The sequence below is a fragment of the Lithobates pipiens genome, unplaced genomic scaffold, assembly GCF_037356315.1.
Source record: "Lithobates pipiens isolate NorthernLeopardFrog02 unplaced genomic scaffold, aLitPip1_a1.2 Scaffold_22, whole genome shotgun sequence".
Taxonomy (NCBI): Eukaryota; Metazoa; Chordata; class Amphibia; order Anura; family Ranidae; genus Lithobates; species Lithobates pipiens.
Genome location: NW_027507784.1, coordinates 82,710,887 through 82,730,673, shown reverse-complemented (window position 1 = coordinate 82,730,673; position 19,787 = coordinate 82,710,887). Strand labels below are relative to the sequence as shown.

At 41.7% G+C, this 19,787-nt stretch overlaps 1 protein-coding gene across 1 annotated transcript in view; it reads left to right on the top strand.

The window, feature by feature from the left end:
- Nucleotides 1–1,194: 1,194 nt before the first annotated feature.
- TMEM163 (transmembrane protein 163) overlaps nt 1,195–19,787 on the top strand; it is a 244,868-nt gene continuing 226,275 nt past the window's right edge. The window contains exon 1 of the mRNA XM_077447805.1: nt 1,195–2,498. Coding sequence (XP_077303931.1) covers nt 2,318–2,498 — 181 coding nt within the window. The 5' untranslated portion in view covers nt 1,195–2,317. The remainder of the gene's footprint in view (nt 2,499–19,787) is intronic.

Below are 19,787 nucleotides of genomic sequence, written 5' to 3'. Positions count from 1 at the left end.
AGGGTACAGGGGTGGTTAGTTTTTTTTTTTTTAACAATAATATTTTTATTGCGGTATGTTGTTTACATGAAATAACATACACAGTTCAGCATCAGTATACATAAAAGGTAAAAAAAGATGCAAAAAGCTAAGAAAACAGGTTGATAAACATTGAACATGCCAACAAGATCATCAATGATAAACATGAATCTATCCTATTGAAGCGCCAACTGCATACATAACCGGATTATAGGGGTGATGTGTTGGGTGTACAGGGAGGGTTTGTACAGGGAGGGAGAATGGTAGGGCTGGGGTAGTGCTAGGTGTACAGGGAGGGAGAATGGTAGGGCTGGGGTAGTGCTAGGTGTACAGGGAGGGAGAATGATAGGGATGGGGTAGTACTAGGTGTACAGGGAGGGAGAATGGTAGGGATGGGGTAGTGCTAGGTGTACATGGAGGGAGAATGGTAGGGATGGGGTAGTGCTAGGTGTACATGGAGGGAGAATGATAGGGATGGGGTAGTACTAGGTGTACAGGGAGAGAGAATGGTAGGGATGGGGTAGTGCTAGGTGTACAGGGAGGGAGAATGGTAGGGATGGGGTAGTACTAGGTGTACAGGGAGGGAGAATGTTAGAGTTGGGGGGGGGGGGGCTTATTGTTGGGAGTATGGGGGTTAAAATTAGGGCGACAGGGAAGGTTTGTTTAGGGGTAAGGGTTAATGTTAAGGATAAGGTTAAGGGTTTGTGTTAGGGGTAGGGGGATTAGTGTTAGGGGTACATGAGGGTTATTGTTAAGGACACAAGGAGGGTTTGTGTTTTGGGTAGGGGGGTTTAGAGTTGGGGTACAGGGAGGGTTAATGTAATGGGGGTACCTTGTAGTGGATCTTTGCTCTCAGCCCTGTGACCTCGGCTAAAAGTTCCAGTGCCAATTTCAACACTATAAATACGTATATAATAAGTAAAATTCATAAATATCGTCTTTGTAAAGAATGATCTCCAGGTAAATGATTTACAATTAATTTTAATTCTAGAATCCCCCCAGTACAAATGTGTTCCATACCAACATCCTGAATACAGTAATAACTTTCCTAATAGACAGGGGGAGGGGCTATCTCAGTAATTATGGCACTCACCAGCTGCCTCCTGTTACTTAGGGCATTCCCCTTGGAGACTTTCACTAACACAGTTCTCATCTGTCTTCCCATAATGATCCCACATCCAGCTTATTTTCCTGCCAGAGGAACACTGACAGATTAGGTGGACCATGGAGATCCCCTTTAAAGAACCTTCTTCTTAGAGGGATGCTGTTTGTCCTGTACTGGGGGGTGGTGGTGACCCCCATTGTCAGTGTGTGGGACCCCCCTAGTGGATGGAGTGATGCTGGTGCAGTGTGCACTGAGAGGGGCTGGAGTGAGACAGGAAGAGACTCTTAGCAGAGGCAGTGTTAAGAGTCCTGCTCTCCCTGGCTGTAGCTTTCCCACCCTGGCTGTAGCTCTCTCGTTGGCTGTAGCTCTCTCTCATTGGGTGTAGCTCTCTCTCTCTACCTGACTGTAGCTCTCCCTTCCTGGCTGTAGCTCTTTTTCCCTGGCTGTAGCTCTCTTTCCCTGGCTGTAGCTCTCTCTCCCCTTGGCTGTAGCTCTCTCTCATTGGCTGTAGCTCTCTCTACCTGGCTGTAGCTTTCTCTCCCCTTGGCTGTAGCTCACTCTCTACCTGGCTGTAGATCTCCCTCCCTGGCTGTAGCTCTCTCTCTCTCCCTGGCTGTAGCTCTCTCTTCCTGTATGTAGCTCTCTCTCTCTCCCTCCTCTATCTCCCTCCGCTCTCTCATCTCCCCACTCTGTCTCTTTCTCTCTCATCTCTCCCCCCTCTCTCTCTCATCTCTCCCCTCTCCTCTCTCTTATCTATCCCCCCTCCTCTCTCTCTCTCTTTCCGCTCTCTCTCTCTCTTTCCTCCATCTCTCCATCTCTCTCTCTCTCTGTCTCTCTCTCTCTCTCTCTCTCTTTCCTCCATCTCTCTCTCTCTCACTTTCTCTCTCATCCCCCTCTTCCCTCTCTTTCCTCCATCTCTCTCTTATCTCCCCCTCCTCTCTCTCTCATCTCTCCCTCCTCTCTCTCTTTCTCCTCTCTCGTTCCTCCATCTCTCTCTCTTTCTCCCCCCCCTCCCCCCCTCTCTCTCTCTCTCTCTCTCTCTCTCCATCTCTCTTTCTCCTCTCTCTCTCTAGCAGTCATGAGACTGCACTGACAGCTCTGGGCACGTCCTAGTCCTCCTCCAGCAGCTGCATCCAGTGTACAGAGCCAGCCTGACTTCTCAGCTAGGTGCCACATTCCCCAGCCATCAGCAGCATGGAGCCCCTGGACACTGAGCTCTGCACCCCCCCGGACCCAGGCTTCATACAGCCCTCCTGTAATGGACAGACAGCCCCAGGGCAGCCCCCCATCAGGAGCCTGGAGACCCCCATCCAGATGGACCAGCAAATGAAGATGAGTGAAAGTGGCGAATTCAGCGATCTGGTGGAGAACAGAGGTGGGTGAGTCCTCTTATTCAGCATACAGTTGTTTCTGGGACCCCTCAGACAAGTTTGGGGGGTCAGCTGTGCTCTTGGTGGAAGTAGCTGTGAGCTGTCATCGGCAATGAGTGTCTGCTCTGTTATCTGACCCTGGGTGACAGCTACAATATGACCTGAGACCACGAATAGAAGTGCTATGATAAGGGTCTGCAATAGTTACATTGCATCAGCTGTGATCTGGCTTGAGTAACAAAGTATCAGCTCTATAATAATGTCACCTGTAATAGAGACATTCACAGATTTTATGACCTACCATTATGATTACAGCCCACCAGTCCTATAATAGGGATCTGCAAATGTTACATTGTATCAGCTGTGATCTGACTTGAGTTACAAACTATCAGCTCCATAATGTGACCTGGGATAGATATGACCTGCCTCATGCTACAGCCTAACAGTAATATGATGGAGATCTTCCATTGTTACATTTTATCAGCTGTGATCTGACTTGAGCTATGAAGTATCAGCTCTATACTGTGACCTGACATAGAGACATTCACAGGTTATATGACCTACAATCATGATTACAGTGTATTAGTCCTATGATAAGGACTTGTAAATGTTATATTGTATCAGCTTGACCTGACTTGATTTACAATGTATAAGATCCATAATGTTACCTGGAAAAAATATGACCTAGGATCATAATTACAGTCCACCAGTCCTATGATAAGAATTTGCAATTGGTACAATGTATTAGCTCTGATCTGACTTGAGCTACAACATATCATCTCTATACTGTGACCTGGCATAGAGACATTTGCAGATTATATGACCTACAATCGTGATTTCAGTGTATCAGTCCTAATATAAGGACCTACAATTGTTACATTGTATTAGCTTGAGCTGACTTGACATACAATGTATCAGCTCCATAATGCTACTTGGAAAAGATATGACCTAGGATCATGATTACAGCCCACCAGTCCTACGATAAGGATCTGCAGTTGTTACCTTGTATTAGCTCTGATCTGACTTGATTTACAATGTATCAGCTCCATAATGTTACCTGGGATAGGTATGAGTCCTAGGATCATGATTACAGTCCACCAGTTCTATGATAGGGATCTGCAATTGTTACAATGTATCAGCTCCACAATGTGACCTGAGAAAGATATGACCTGCCATCATGATACAGTGCATCAGTAACATGATCTGCGATTGTTACATTAGATCAACTGTGATCTGACTTGACATACAATGTATCATCTTCATAATGTTACTTGGAAAAAATATGACTTAGGATCACGATTACAGTCCACCATTCTTACGATAAGGATCTGCGGTTGTTACATTGTATCAGCTCTGATCTGACTTGATTTACAATGTATCAGCTCCATAATGAAACCTGGGATAGATATGAACTAGGATCATGATTACAGTCCATCAGTCCTATGGTAGGGATCTACAATTGTTACATTGTATTAGCTCTGATTTGACTTGATTTACAATGTATCAGCTCCACAATGTGACCCGGGATAGATATGACCTGTCATCATGCTACAATGTGTCAGTAATAAGATGCAGATTTGCGATTTTTACATTGTATCAGCTGTGATCTGACTTGAGCTACAAAGTATCAGCTCTATAATGTGACCTGTAATAGATATACAATATATCAGTCCTATGATAAGGACCTGCAATTGTGTGATCTGACTTGATTTGCTAAGTGTTATATTATTATGTCCTGAGATAAAGACATTAACAGAGTATATCACCTGCTATCATGATTACAATGTAACAGTCCTATGATAAGAATCTGCAATTGTTACATTGTGTTAGCTGTGATTGTCTGGAGTTACAATGTATCAGTTCTATTCTGTCACCTTGGATAGATTATATATGACCTACGATCTTGAGTTCTATGAGGGTCTGCAGTTGTTACATTGTATAAGCTGTGACCTGACTTGAGTTGCAATGTATCAGTCCTATAATGTCACTCGGGATAGAGACATTAATGACATCTCATGGCGATTATAGTGTATCAGTCCTATAATGTCACTCGGGATAGAGACATTTACACCTTATATGACCTCTCATGGGGATTACAGTGTATCAGTCCTATAGTAAGGACTTGCAATCGTTATGTTTTATCAGCTATTATCTGATGTGAGATACATTTTTATGATCGCTATTATGTAATTATTTTATTATTGTTATGTGCTCTGTTATCTGATCTGAGTTACAATGTATCAATTCTGCTATTGGCCTGCGTTAGCATTTACAATGTATCAGTATAATGTGATTATGATGATTAAATAGAGACATTCCAATCGATGATCTATGATTGTGGCTACAGTGTATCTGTACTGTGATCATGTCCTGTCATTGATACATTGGGGTTTATTTACTAAAGCTAAAGGGGCAAAATGAGTCACATTTCTGCATAGTAACCAATCAGCGTCTATCCTCAGTTTGTTCAGTTAAGCTTTGGCAATAACACCTGGAAGCTGATTGGTTTCTAAGCAGAATTGTGACTAATTTTGCCCCCTCCAGCTTTAGTAAATTAGCCCCAATGGATTGTATCAGTTATTGTCGGATATTAGTTACAATTTTAGGTATCAGTTGACAAAGCTAACACAAGGATAAGGGTACTTATTTTTTTTAAAAAAAGTGACGCTTGTTTTTATCTATAGCCAAGAAAATTTGCAAATTACAACCATATGGCTTTAGTAAAGGTTCCGTCTATTTATCAGCCCTGTAATGTGACATGTTATTGTATTATCTCCTCTGTTATCTCACCTGACATGACATTTACAACATTCACAAAGCTAACACACCAGGAGGATAATGATCATTTTTATTTTTTTGAAAAAGTGACAGTTAGCAACTGCAGCAAAGGAGATTTGAAATTAAAAAAAAAACAAAAAAAAATAAAACAGGACCCATGCACACAGGACGTTTTTACAGGTGCTGTTAGGGACGTTTGACGTTTTTTTTTAACTTCCTCCATCCATGTTAGCCTGTGTGTCCATGCACACATAAACTGTCAGAGGCGTTTGGAGGCATAAGCGTTTAGATGCAGTAGAAAAAAAACATCAGCCTGCGCTTCCAGGAGCAGTAAAAATGGAAAACTCCAAAAAACGCATCCAATCGCGTTTAGCACCGTTTTTACATTATAAAGTGTTTTTAATGAAAAACGTGCAATAACCCTAATGTAAAAATGCGGCTAAATGTAAAAAAGTGTAAGGGGGGGGGGGACACTACGCTAAACCTCAGTGAAAAAAATGATATAAACAGCAGCTAACACTCAAACAAACAAAGTTCAAAGTAACATGTGAAAAAATACGCGCAGCGCTCAAACACGTGACCGTAAAAATGGAAACATGACGTATAGTGGCTTGTGAATAATTCACTACAAGTAATATAAATAATCATACAGTAGCGTGAAACAAACAATAAAAATTTGAGCAAAAAGTTAAAACTAAAAACTGTGCTGTTATAACACAATAAAATATAGGACCAAATCCATAAATTGAATACAGAAATGACGGAGAAAGTTCTTATGGCCCTGTTTCCAAATAGATTTGACTGGAGTGCAGTCTAGATGGGACGATTGGTGTGCCAATAAACTTTTCCAGAGATTATTATTATTATTCACGATTTATATAGCGCCAACAGTTTACGCAGCGCTTTACAATGTATAGGGGGGGACAACACAATTACAGTACAATACAAAAGGTACAGGAGGGCCCTGCTCGTAGAGCTTACATTCTAAAGGGAGGGGGTGGCGGTACAAAAGGTAATAGCTGCAGAGAATGATTTGATGGGGGTGGCTCGGGGACAGTTATGTGGGTGTGGGATAGGCTTCCCTGAATAAATTAGTTTTCAGGGAACTCCTACAGGTGGACAGGGTAGGGGCTGAGCGGACAGACTGGGGCAGGGAGTTCCAGAGGATGGGAGAGGCTCTCGAGAAGTCTTGAAGGCGAGCATGAAGATATAAAGTGTACACGAGATAAAGTGTACACGATAAGGTACTCTTACCGACTTAGGTGGACACATACCGTACGGCATTGAGTCTAATGAGCTTTGAACTCCTTAATGATCTCGCATTGGGTGCGATGGTAGGCAACGCCAAGGCGTGGGACCAGACAGGATCAACGACCAGCGGTCGGGTAGCCAAGGTACATCCACGTGTAGATGGTGAGAAGATGGCCAGGAGTGGAAAAATGTAAAATATGGAGGGAAAGAAAAACAGGTGCTCCACGTGGTGCAAATCAACCAATTACGGTTTATTAGGCATAAAACATCTTACAACAGCTTGCAAGATAATAATTAAAAAAAGGTGATCACGAATACAAAAAATAATTGAAATGATATAAAAAGCAATGTGGGTGGCATAAATGTGCAAGTCCGACGCGTTTCGACACAAAGGGTCTTCAACTGGGGCATCATGAAATGTAAAAAAAAATTATAAAGAGTGTTTTTCATGAAAAATGCGCAATAACAGTAATGTAAGAATGTGGATAAATTAAAAAAAAGTCAGTTTTTAGAGCTGCTGTAGCGCTGGTGTTTTTAAAACGTCCTGTTTGCATGAGCCTTGATGTTAAATCTTGGTGAATTTTATCATCAGCTCTGTAATGTGACATGTTATGGGCCTTATAAATGAATATTTTAGCCAATAGAATGGGTTTATGCATGCGCATATGCTTTTAAACCACCATATGCATGCAAACACACATGAACGCAGGTAATCACACACCAAAACAAGCATTTTATGAATTTTTCTGCTGGCTTCTATTTTAATACATTCAATGAGGCCTGAAAGTATATGTCCAGCCAAAACTTTTTTTTTTAGTTTTGGATATAGTGTGGGAAGGGTCCGAACCTTGTTGTTCAGGGCTTTGTTACCTTCACTTCCTTTCTGACTGTTATTATACCCGATAGGAAGTGAGGGAAACTCTCCAACAGTAACAGACAGAAAAAAAATGCTTTTCTTTAATGGAATAAAAAAATATACTGGAACCCCTTTTATTTAGTAAATAAAATAAGGCTAGAACCCCTGTCAGATTTCCTTCACTTCTTGTTCCTGCCCTGAAATCTTTTCAGCAAGACAGGAAGTGAGGGTAAATCTCTCTAATGGACTCCAGAATAGCAGGAGTTTGAAACCTTCCCCATTTTATTCCAAATTACAGTAAAAAGAAAACATCTTTTAAAAAAATGTTTTTGGCATGATTTTACACTTTAACCACTTCAACCCAAGAAGGTTTTACCCCCCTTCATGACCAGGTCATTTTTTGCGATACGGCACTGCGTTACTTTAACTGACAATTGCACGGCCATGCAATGCTGTGCACCCAAAAAGAAATTGATGTCCTTTTTTTCCCCACATATAGAGCTTTCTTTTGGTGGTATTTGATTGCCTCTGTGGTTTTTATTTTTTGCGCTATAAACAAAAAGAGAGCGACAATTTTGAAAAAAATTTTTTTTTTACTTTTTGATATAATAAATATCCCCCAAAAATAAAATAAAAATATAAAAAAACACCTTTTTCCCTCAGTTTAGGCCGATACGTATTCTTCTACATATTTTTGGTAAAAAAAACTGCAATCAGCGTTTATTCATTGGTTTGCGCAAAAGTTATAGCGTTTACAATATAGGGGATAGTTTTATGGCATTTTTACTAACAATTTTTTTTTTTTTTACTAGTAATGGCAGCGATCAGCGATTTTTATTGTGACTGCAACATTATGGCGGACACATCGGACATTTTTGACACATTTTTGGGACCACTGTCATTTATACAGCAATCACTGCTATACAAATGCACTGATTCCTGTGTAAATGACACTGGCAGTGAAGGGGTTAACCACTATGTGGCAGTGTAGGGGTTAAGTGTGTCCTAGGGAGTGATTCTAACTGTGGGGGGAGTGGCTTTGTGCGACACGTCACTGATCTCTGCTCCAATCACGAATCCGAAGGAGGAAGTCAGCACAGCACAGGGATGGTGGGAGCCCCTCATCTAACTAAAATTAGTATTTCGGATAGGAAATTCTTCAACGGAATTTCGTATTTCGGATAAAAACCAAACTTCCATCAGCATCGACTGTCATATTGAGGTACATTTTTGCCGTTAAATTCAACGTAACGAACGTTCGTACAAGTTAACGAACCTAACGACAATTCGTATGTCGTACGAACTGAAACGGAATTTCGGACACGAAATACGAAGTACGAATTCATTTTAATACGAACCGTAACGGAACAGAACGAAATGAATTTATTGACGGCACCCATGTCTAATAAGCGTATATTGATTGGTTTGAGCAAAAGTTATAGCGTCTACAGACTATGGGATATTTTTATGGCATTTTTATTTTTTTTACTAGTAATGGCTGCAATCAGCAACTTTTAGTGGGACTGCGACATTACGGCGGACAAAACGGACACCTAACTGACACCAAGTGACACTTTTTGGGGGCCAATGACATTAATACAGTGATCAGTGCTAAAAATATGCACTGTTACTGGACAAATGACACTGGCAGGGAAGGGGTTAACACCAGGGGCGATCAACGGTTTAAGTGTGTCCTTAGGGGGTGCTTGCTAACTGTGTGGAAGATGGACTCACTGGATGAACACAGAGATCTGTGTTCCTGCTAAGCAGAAACAGAAGATCTCTGTGTCCTCTTCTGTCAGAACAGCGATCCGCCTTGTTTACAGATTACCGCTTTGCCTCTCTGTGGAGCGATCACGGGTGGCCGGTGGACATTACATCCCCCAGGCCCACTGATGGGATCCCCCTCTGTAAAATCAGTGTGAGTGCGCCCCCGCTGTCTATTGTACAAATGATGTACAGGTTGGTTGATGATGTACAGGTTGGTTGCTTCGCGCAATAGAGCCGACCTGCCGCAGTGTATGTACCGTGGTCGGCAAGTGGTTAACTGCTTGCCGACTGCCTTACATATGAGAATGATGGCAGAGCGGTTCTCTTGGGCTGGATCATGTATCTAATACGTGATCCAGCACTCCCGGGTAGGGGGCGCACGCATGCGCCACTGGTGCACCGCCTGCGCTGTGATTAGTCGTAAACAATACAGCGCTCTGTCCTGTCAGCGGGGACATGTTGATTTTTATTTCCCTGCAGGGAATAAAAACCAGCACATCCCTCAGTAAACACACCAAGCACTGTTAGGCATACTTTTAACCCTTTGACCACCCCTGATGTTAACCGCTTCCCAGCCAGTGTCATTAGTACAGTGACAGTGCATATTTGTAGCACTGATCACTGTATTAGTGTCACTGGTCCCCAAAAAGTGTCAGTTAGTGTCAGACTGCCCGCCATAGCATTGCAGTCCTGCTATAAGTCACCGATCACCGCCATTACTAGTATTAAAAATAAATAAATAAAAATTCCATAAATCTATCCCATAGTTTGTAGGCTCTATAACCACATGACGACCGGCACACGCCGATGTACGTCAGCAGAATGGCACAGACAGGCAAATGGGCGTACCTGTACGTCCCTTTAAATTTGCTGCCGTGCCAACGGTCGGGACCTCCATGACTCGATAGCCGCAGGGATACCCGTGACCGTCTCACGGGGAGGAATAACAGGGAGATGCTAATGTAAACAAGCATCTCCCCATTCTGCCTAGTGACAGTGTCACTGATCTCTGCTCCCTGTGATCGGGAGCGGTGATCAGTGACGTGTCACACATAACCACGCCCCCCCACAGTTAGAAACACGGCCCTAGGACACACTTAACCCCTACACTGCCACCTAGTGCCATTTCACAGGAATCAGTGCATTTGTATAGCACTGATTGCTGTATAAATGACAAAAATGTGTCAAAAATTTCTGATGTGTTTGCCATAATGTTGCAGTCCCGATAAATATCGCTGATCGCCGCCATTACTAGTAAAAAAAAAATATTAATAAAAATGCCATAAACGATTCCCCTTTTTGTAAATGCTATAACTTTTGCGCAAACCAATCAAGAAATATGTAGAAGAATACGTATCGGCCTAAACTGAGGAAAAAAAATGTTTTTTTATATATATTTTTGGGAGATATTTATTATAGCAAAATGTAAAAAAGAATACGTTTTTTTCAAAATTGTCGCTCTTTTTTGTTTATAGCGCAAAAAAAAAAAACCGCAGGGGTGATCAAATACCACCAAAAGAAAGCTCTATTTGTGGGGAAAAAAAGACGACAATTTTGTTTGGGAGCCACGTCGCACGACTGTGCAATTGTCAGTTAAAGCGACGCAGTGCCGAATCGCAAAAAGTGCTCTGGTCTTTGGCCAGCAAAATGGTCCGGGGCTTAAGTGGAAAATATTCGCATGAAGCAATCAATATACACTTATATCCTTATCAGTGATGTCTATCAGTGCCTTCTATCAGTGTCCATCAGTGCCACCTATCAGTGCCCATCAGTGCTACCTATCAGTGCCCATTAGTGCCGCCTATCAGTGCCCATCAGTGCTACCTATCAGTGGCCATTAGTGCAGCCTATCAGTGCCCATCAGTGCCACCCATAAGTACCTATCAGTGCCGCCTTTCAGTGCCCATCAGTGCCGCATATCAATGCCCATCAATGCTGCATATCAGTGCCCATTAGTGCCAACTATCAGTGCCCATCAGTGCTGCATATTAATGCCCATCATCAGTGCCCATCAGTGCCGCCTACCAATGCCCATAAGTGCAGCCTCATCAGTGCCCATCAGTGAATGAGAAAACTTACTTATTTACAAAATTTTATAACAGAAAAAGAGAAAAACAGTTTTTTTTCAACATTTTCAGTATTTTTACATTTGTTTAGCAAAAAATAAAAACCCCAGTGGTGATCAAATACCACCAAAAGAAAGCTCTATTTGTGGGAACAAAATTATACCACTTTTGTCTGGGTACAGCATCGCATGACCGCGTCATTCAAAGTGTGACAACGCTGAAGGCTGAAAATTGTCCTGGGCACGAAGGGGAGAAGTGCCAGGTGTTGAAGTGGTTGAATGCCTTTTTATGCTTTACACTGATACGTTCTTGCATGGGTTCTACTTCACATTTTCTGTAGACTTTCCCCCAATAAGCGGTATTACTTCCTGCATCTTGTATACGGCTGCCTGAATTTGCACTTGTCAGGTTGATTTACTAAATAAGTAGAGAACTTTTATTTTTCACTTAGCATTTTTGTAGATAAATTATTCAGTGACTTAAAGTCAGCAAAGTTCCTGCTCATTGGAGAGCTGTAGCTCTGAACCAGTGGGGGGTGTCAGACCTGTGCAGGGAGACCACTGCTTCCACATATAGAGCAAGGGCCCTTCTCTGGGTTAGCTTTACACTTGTGGCAGAGCTTGCTTCTCCTCTGAAAAGTGATATATGGTGGATCTCTTTTCAGATGCGTTTGACAGACAGTGAGGGGGCAATAGGTTGCCTCATCACTGTCCGTTTTAACCCTCAAAATGTTGACCCCCACCCCCATGCACTGCAACCGCATGTATTGCAGGTGGTTGTTGCGCAGCACCATTGCACCAGGACCGCTGCTGAACGTGACATGGGGGATAATTCTCGCAGCAGCCTGGAAGTGAGGTATCATGGCTGCAACATACATATACCCTCACCTGGCTGCGAAGAGAAGTATGGGATTTGCTGTGACGTCTGAAAATGGGTCACAGCATTGGAAAATGAACTGCACTTCTGTGATCCACAGAAGTAGCGCTAAATGAGCTTTGGTAGTACTTCTTCCTTAAAGAAAGGGCAGTTGGTGGGAGTTAAAAATGCAGCTCAAGCACAGGTTTTTACTGCCCCTACCCAAAAAAAAAAAAAATTGGCACCTTTTGTTTAAATGCACCTGGTATGTATTCGGCTGATTTAATCTAAGGCCTCATTCACACAGACACGGCTGCTTCTCCCAACTGACATGAATGGGACTGCTTGGACAGGGATGAGAAGGAGACCCATGCATCCCTGTACAGCATGGCCCTTGTGTGGGCATACTATTACAGATGCCTGTGTGAACAAGGCCCAGGAGTTCAATTGGGCTTTAGGGCCCATTCAGACTTCTGCATCTTGGCAACATGCACATTACCGCATCGTGCAATAACACGTAACATGCAATACTGCATTACAGGCATTACACATAAGGCAGAGCAATTGCATTGTATTAAAAAAGGAACGTATCCAATTTTCAGCATGCTAGGGCGGCTGCTTATTCATTTTATTTGTCTGCCTTAACGTAAGGTACATTAAATCATGACATGACATGTGTTAAGTAAATGGGCACTAAGGTTGTAGCAAGTGCACAGTACAGGCATGTGAGCGGGCTCTGAGGATTGCATAGAACTGAATTCACTAAGTTTTAGCACAGGGGTGATCTTTGTCCATATGCCCTGTAAATGCGATCGGAAATTCCTCCAGCAATAGTCTGATGTGAGCTTTTGGTGGGAAATTCCGACCGTGTGTACCCTCCATCGGACTTTTGCTGGCGGAATTTCCGCCAGAAAAAGATTGAGAGCAGGTTCTCTAAAAGTTCCGATCGGAAATTCCGATTGTGTGTAGCAATTCCGTCGCGTAAAATTCCTACGCATGCTCGGAAGCATTGAACTTCATTTTCTCGGCTCGTCGTAGTGTTGTACATCACTGCGTTCTTGACGGTTGAAAGTTCAGAGGACTTTCGTGTGACCGCGTGTATGCAAGTCAAGCTTGAGCGGAATTCCAAGAGAAAACCATCCAAGATTTTTCCGATAGAAATTCCGCTCGTTGTGTATGGGGCATTACAATCATTTTTTTTTTTTTTTTTTTTGTTAAATAAGGATCCTTATCCTTGTGATCTGTTGCTATATTGTAAACATTGTAATATATCATTTGTTCACAATAACTATAATATTGTCTCAGTTCCCAGAGATGTAAATATTCATTTGATATCATATTTTGTATGAGCTAATAATTGTGATCACTGATACCCACTGTGGCCTATAATTCCTATAGGTGGCAGGCCTATGATGACAGCACACACCTCATTATTCCTCCTGTTAGGGACTATTTATAGAACGATCGGGTATCTGGGGGTGTGAAGATCTGCATCCTGTGCCGCTGAGATTCTGAAATCTTTGTTGTGTGTTTTGTCTCCAATATGAGAGAATCCTCACCAATAAAATGTATCTCATCTACAGCGATGCTTTCCATTATTCCTCCTATACTATCCCTTGGTGGATGAGAGGTGTCACCGCAAACATCTTCACAGGGAGCCATGAAAATGCAGAGACTTTGAACTCAGGCAGATGACGGATTCTGTTGGCAGAATTTAATATTTAAAGTGCAACTTTATGACAGTTTTCCTGGCAATGCCAGAGACAACTTACACACAGCCATCCGTTGAGCAAATATCTCACTTTGCATGCATCACACACTAAGTGGTAGCTACCTGTGAATTCTGTGTGTGTGTATATATGTGAGTGTGTGTGTATATATATCTATGTATGTGTGTGTATTTATGTATGTGTGTATATGTACAGTATGTATGTGAGTCTGTATACATGAGTCTATATGTACAGTATGTGTGTGTATATGTGCATACAGTGTGTGTGTGTATATGTACAGTATGTGTGTGTGTGCGTATATATATATATATATATATATATATATATATATATATATATATATATATATATACACACACACTGTACATATACGCACATATACACACACACATACATAAATACACACACATATACAATCACACACATACATATACACTCACATACTTACACAAACACTCACATACATACATGTGTGTATATGGACAGTATGTGTGTGTGTTTATATGTGCGGTATGTGTGTGTATATGTACAGTATGTGTGTGTGTATGTATGTGAGTCTGTATGTGTGAGTGTATATGTATGTGTGTTTGTATGTATGTATGTATGTGTGTGTGTGCATATGTACAGTGTGTGTGTGTATATATATATATATATATATATATATATATATATATATATACACACACACACTGTACATATACACACACACATACATAAATACACATATACATATACACTCACATGCATACACAAACACTCACATACATACATGTTTGTATATGGACAGTATGTGTGTGTGTTTATATGTAAGGTATGTGTGTGTATATGTACAGTATTTGTGTGTATGTATATGAGTCTGTATATATGAGTGTATATGTGTGTGTATGTATGTATGTATGTGTGTGTGTGTGTATGTGTACGTATGTATGTGTGTGTGTGTGTATGTGTATGTATGTATGTGTGTGCATATGTACAGTATGTGTGTGTATATATGTACAGTGTATGTATATGTGTACAGTATGTGTGTATGTGTGTGTGTATGTAATACAAAGGGGTTACAGCAGAGTAAGTATACACTTATAACCAGTAAATTAGCAACTTCAGGCATCCCAGTGAAAATGGAAAAATGAATGCTTGGGTCCAAATAGCTTCATACATACAACACATGAGAAACTGAATGGGTGCTACCACTTGTTAACTCTTCCCTATAGCAAACTCTTGTTTATACAAATATGGATTCTTAGTTACCATATATTGCAATACATGTACAAGCTGGCCAACTGCGCCAAAGTGATCCCTCTCTGGCCAGTCCTACACTATCTTGCAGATTTGCCAACTCTTATTTTCTAAAATAGCTACTCTTTTTAGTGTGTGCTTATAGTGCCAATATGAGGCAGACGCAGCTGCAGGTGAAAACAGCTCAGGACCAGAGTAAAGCCATGCACATCCACAATGGGAAAAACATACAAAGGTAAAGAGGGGGGAGGGTATCAGCATGTAAAGTCAGTTATCTATGCAAATAACCAGATGGGTCCCAGATGTGTGTGTGTCAGTGTATGTACAGTATCTCACAAAAGTAAGTACACACCTCATAGTTTTGTAAATATTTTACTATATCTTTTCATGTGACAACACTGAAGAAATTACCCCTAAAAATAACTCGAAACACAGCCATTAATGTCTAAACTGCTGGCAACAAAAGTGAGTACACCCCCAAGTGAAAATGTCCAAACTGCCAATTTTCCCTCCCTGATGTCATGTGATTCGTTAGTGTTACAAGGTCTCAGGTGTGAATGGGGAGCAGTTGTGTTAAATTTGGTGTTATCGCTCTCACTCTCTCATACTGGTCACTGGAAGTTCAACATGGCACCTCATGGCAAAGAACTCTCTGAGGATATGTAAAAAAGAATTGTTGCTCTACATAAAGATGGCCTAGGCTATCAGAAGATTGCCAAGACCCTGAAACTGAGCTGCAGCACGGTGGCCAAGACCATACAGCAGTTTAACAAGTTGAGTGCACATGCTCAGCATCATATCCAGAGGTTGTCTTTGGGAAATGGACATATGAGTGCTGCCAGCATTGCTGCAGAGGTTGAAGGGGTGGGGGGTCAGCCTATCAGTGCTCAGACCATACGCCGCACACTGAATCAAATTGGTCAGCATGGCTGTCATCCCAGAAGGAAGCCTCTTCTAAAGATGATGCACCAGAAAGCCTGCAGTTTGCTGAAGACAAGCAGACTAAGGACATGGATTACTGGAACCACATCCTGTGTTCTGATGAGACCAAGATAAACGTATTTGGTTCAGATGGTGTCAAGTATGTGTGGCGGCAACCAGGTGAGGATTACAAAGACAAGTGTGTCTTGTCTACAGTCAAGCATGGTGGTGGGAGTGTCATGTTCTGGGGCTGCATAAGTGCTGCCAGCACTGGGGAGCCACAGTTCATTGAGGGAACCATGAATGCCAACATGTACTGTGACATACTGAAGCAGAGCATGATCCCCTTCCTTCAGAGACTGGGCCACAGGGCAGTATTCCAACATAACGACCCCAAACACACCTCCAAGACAACCACTGCTTTGCTAAAGAAGCTGAGAGTAAAGGTGATGGACTGGCCAAGCATGTCTCCAGACCTAAACCCTATTCAGCATCTGTGGGGCATCCTCAAATGGAAGGTGGAGGAGCGCAAGGTCTCCAACATCCACCAGCTCTGTGATGTCATCATGGAGGAGGGGAAGAGGACCCCGGTGGTAACCTGTGAAGCTCTGGTGAACTCCATGCCCAAGAGGGTTAATGCAGTGCTGGAAAATAATGGTGGCCACACAAAATATTGATACTTTGGGCCCAATTTGGACATTTTCACTTAGGGGTGTACTCACTTATGTTGCCAGCGTTTTAGACACTAATGGCTGTGTGTTGAGTTATTTTGAGGGGACAGAAAATTTACACTCTTATACAAGCTGTACACTCACTACTTTACATTGTAGCAAAGTGTCATTTCTTCAGTGTTGTCACATGAAAAGATAGAATAAAATATTTACAGAAATGTGAGGGGTGTACTTACTTTTGTGAGATACGGTATATGTGCTTCACGTGTGTGTATACATGAGTGTATATGTGTGTGTGTGTGTGTGTGTTGGGGGTCGGTGTCTTCAGCTGTTAAGATGCTTCAAGGGCAGAATGAATAATTTAGAACGGAGAGTAAAATGTGGAAAGCATGAAATCAAAGCAGAGGCATTATAAAACTCACATGACGAGTTAACCAGAGAGATAAGAAATCACATTATGAGACGGGGCGGCATCATTCATATAGTCATGACTGAGGAACTGGACAAAACAACAGATAGATGGATACATAGACAGATAGACAGACAAATAGATTAGATAGATAGATAGATAGACAGACAGACAGACAGACAGACAGACAGACAGGTAGATAGATGGATAGATTGATAGATAGACGGATAGACAGATAGATAGATAGATAGATAGATAGATAGATAGATAGATAGATAGATAGATAGATAGATAGATAGATAGATAGATAGACAGACAGATAGATAGATAGACAGACAGATAGATAGATAGATAGATAGATAGATAGATAAATAGACGGATAAACTACTAGAAGACAGATTGGAGACCAATTCATGGGAATAGGTAAGAAAGATACATTTCATACAGATAAAACCAAAGGTATAAAGATAGATAATTTATGATAAATAGGTAGACAGATATATAGTACAGCAGGTATACTGTACTTATTTAAATAGATAGATAATAAATACTTAGGTATAGAAAGATAAGTGGACACTAGAGAGAGACGGATTTCAGACCGATTTATACTAATTGTTTTAGATACATTTGAAGCCTGATTTATTTGATACAAATAAAACCAATGAGCTTCCAGGTTTTATTACCAAAGCTTAATTGAACAAGCTGGGGTAAGAAGCTGATTGGTTTCTATGCAGAAGTGAGCCTGATTTTGCACTTTCCAGCTTTAGTAAATAAACCCCATCGTGTACTTAAAAGTGGGGGTATGCCTGTTCCTATTTAAATAGATGACTAATCTTAGATAGATAATAAATACTTAGATAGATACTTATTGATAGATAAGTAGACAATAGAGAGACAGACAGATTTAAGACCGATTTATACAAATATTTTAGATAGATTGATACTTGGAGACAGATCAATGAGAATATTTAAAGCATAGCTCCCAACTGTCCCTGATTTGGAGCAATGTCCCTCTGTCCCTCATTCCTCCTCATTTGTCGCTCATTGTGGTCTGATCTATATAGTTGTATATAAAATGTGCCTTTTATCTTTCAAAAAGTGTTTCCCAGTGCTAAACTTTTCATCTAATTTCTAAATTGCTGCATTTGTAAATGTGAAAAGCCAATATAAAGGAATAGTAGTGGCAAAAAGTCCTTGTGGGTTTAATTAACCCTTTTTGGGGTTCATTCTCCTTTAAGGGGGTGTGTCAGGGGGGGTGTCCTATGCCTACATATGTTTGCAAGTAGATGCCCCTCATTTCCATCTCAAAATGTTGGGAGGTATGTTTAAAGCAGATCTTCACTGCATCTGAACACCACAAACCAAAGATTCTATTTAAAAACTTAAAAACTATGTTTTTAATATTTAAAGCAGATTCCCCCCCCCCCCCCCCCCATCCGTGTCTGCATGCTTTATTTTGTTGAACAAACACTTTGAAAAACACCCTCCCTAGCATTTCTGGCTGTGGCCATCTTGAGTAAGGGCAAAGTGATTCCTGTAACATTTACTTCCTGGAATCCATTTGCCCTTAGCTCAAGCATGCAAAGAGTAGAGTGTTCTTTACCTGAGAAAACTCTTCCTCCTCTCCTCCCCTCCTGAAGACTCCTGGGATGTATGACATCATTAGCCTAGGCAAGAAACCAGGAAGTAACTCAAATGTAAAAAAAAAAGTTTAAAACAAGTACAGTAATACCTAGGATTACGAGCATAATTAGTTCCAGAAGCATGCTTGTAATCCAAAGCACTTGTATATCAAAGCGAGTTTCTCCATAGGAAATAATGGTAACTCAGATAATCTGTTCCACAGCCACTGCTTGTCTATGCAGTACCGCATGTGACCAGAGGTGTTGGGGCGCCAGAGATACTCAGAAACACTCAGAGATGCTCAGAGACTTTCTGAGAACCGAGTGTCTCCAAGTGGTTCTGAGTGTCTCAGAGCGTCTCCGAGTGTTTCTGAGTGTCTGTGGGTGTCTCCGAGCGTCTGTGAGTATCTCTGAGCATCACCGGCGCCCCCACACCTCTGGCCACATGCAGTACTGCACACCCCAGTGGCTTGAATCCTGCTCATCTTGCGAGACAACGCACGCAAATCGAGTCAGGATTTATTTATTTTTGAAATAGCTTGTATTGCAAAACGCTCGAAAAAAACGCATTACTCGCAATCCGAGGTTCCACTGTAGCTATGATACATAGATAAATACATAGATGGAAAAAAGGAAAAAAGAGACAATGGAGGTTGATTTGCTAAAACTGCAAATTGATAAATCCGGAGCAGTTCTGCATAGAAACCAATCAGCTTCCAGGTTTTATTGTCAAAACTTAATTGAACAAGACAAAGAAAGAAGCTGATTGGCCGCCATGCATAGCCGCACCAATTTTTACACTCTCCAGTTTTAGTCAATCAACACCGATGATAGATGATATTTTCCATAGAAATAAGAGTGATTTCAGGGATATATACTTTTGTTCTCCGGTGGGTTGGAAGATTCCGGGACGGGGGGAGGGGGTGTATTCGGAGGGGCACGGTTGGTAGTTAACCCCTTCTCTGCTGCTTTAGGGACGCACACACTCCTGTGTTCGGCGTATTTTCCGTCCTCTTGTCAGGGCAGTGAGGGGTTAATGCGGTCACAAGCCCTTCCACTAAATATAGTTATTGATTGGCGGCGGATGAGTCAGCCCCCCATGCGGAGAAGGGATTTATCAAATGCTTTA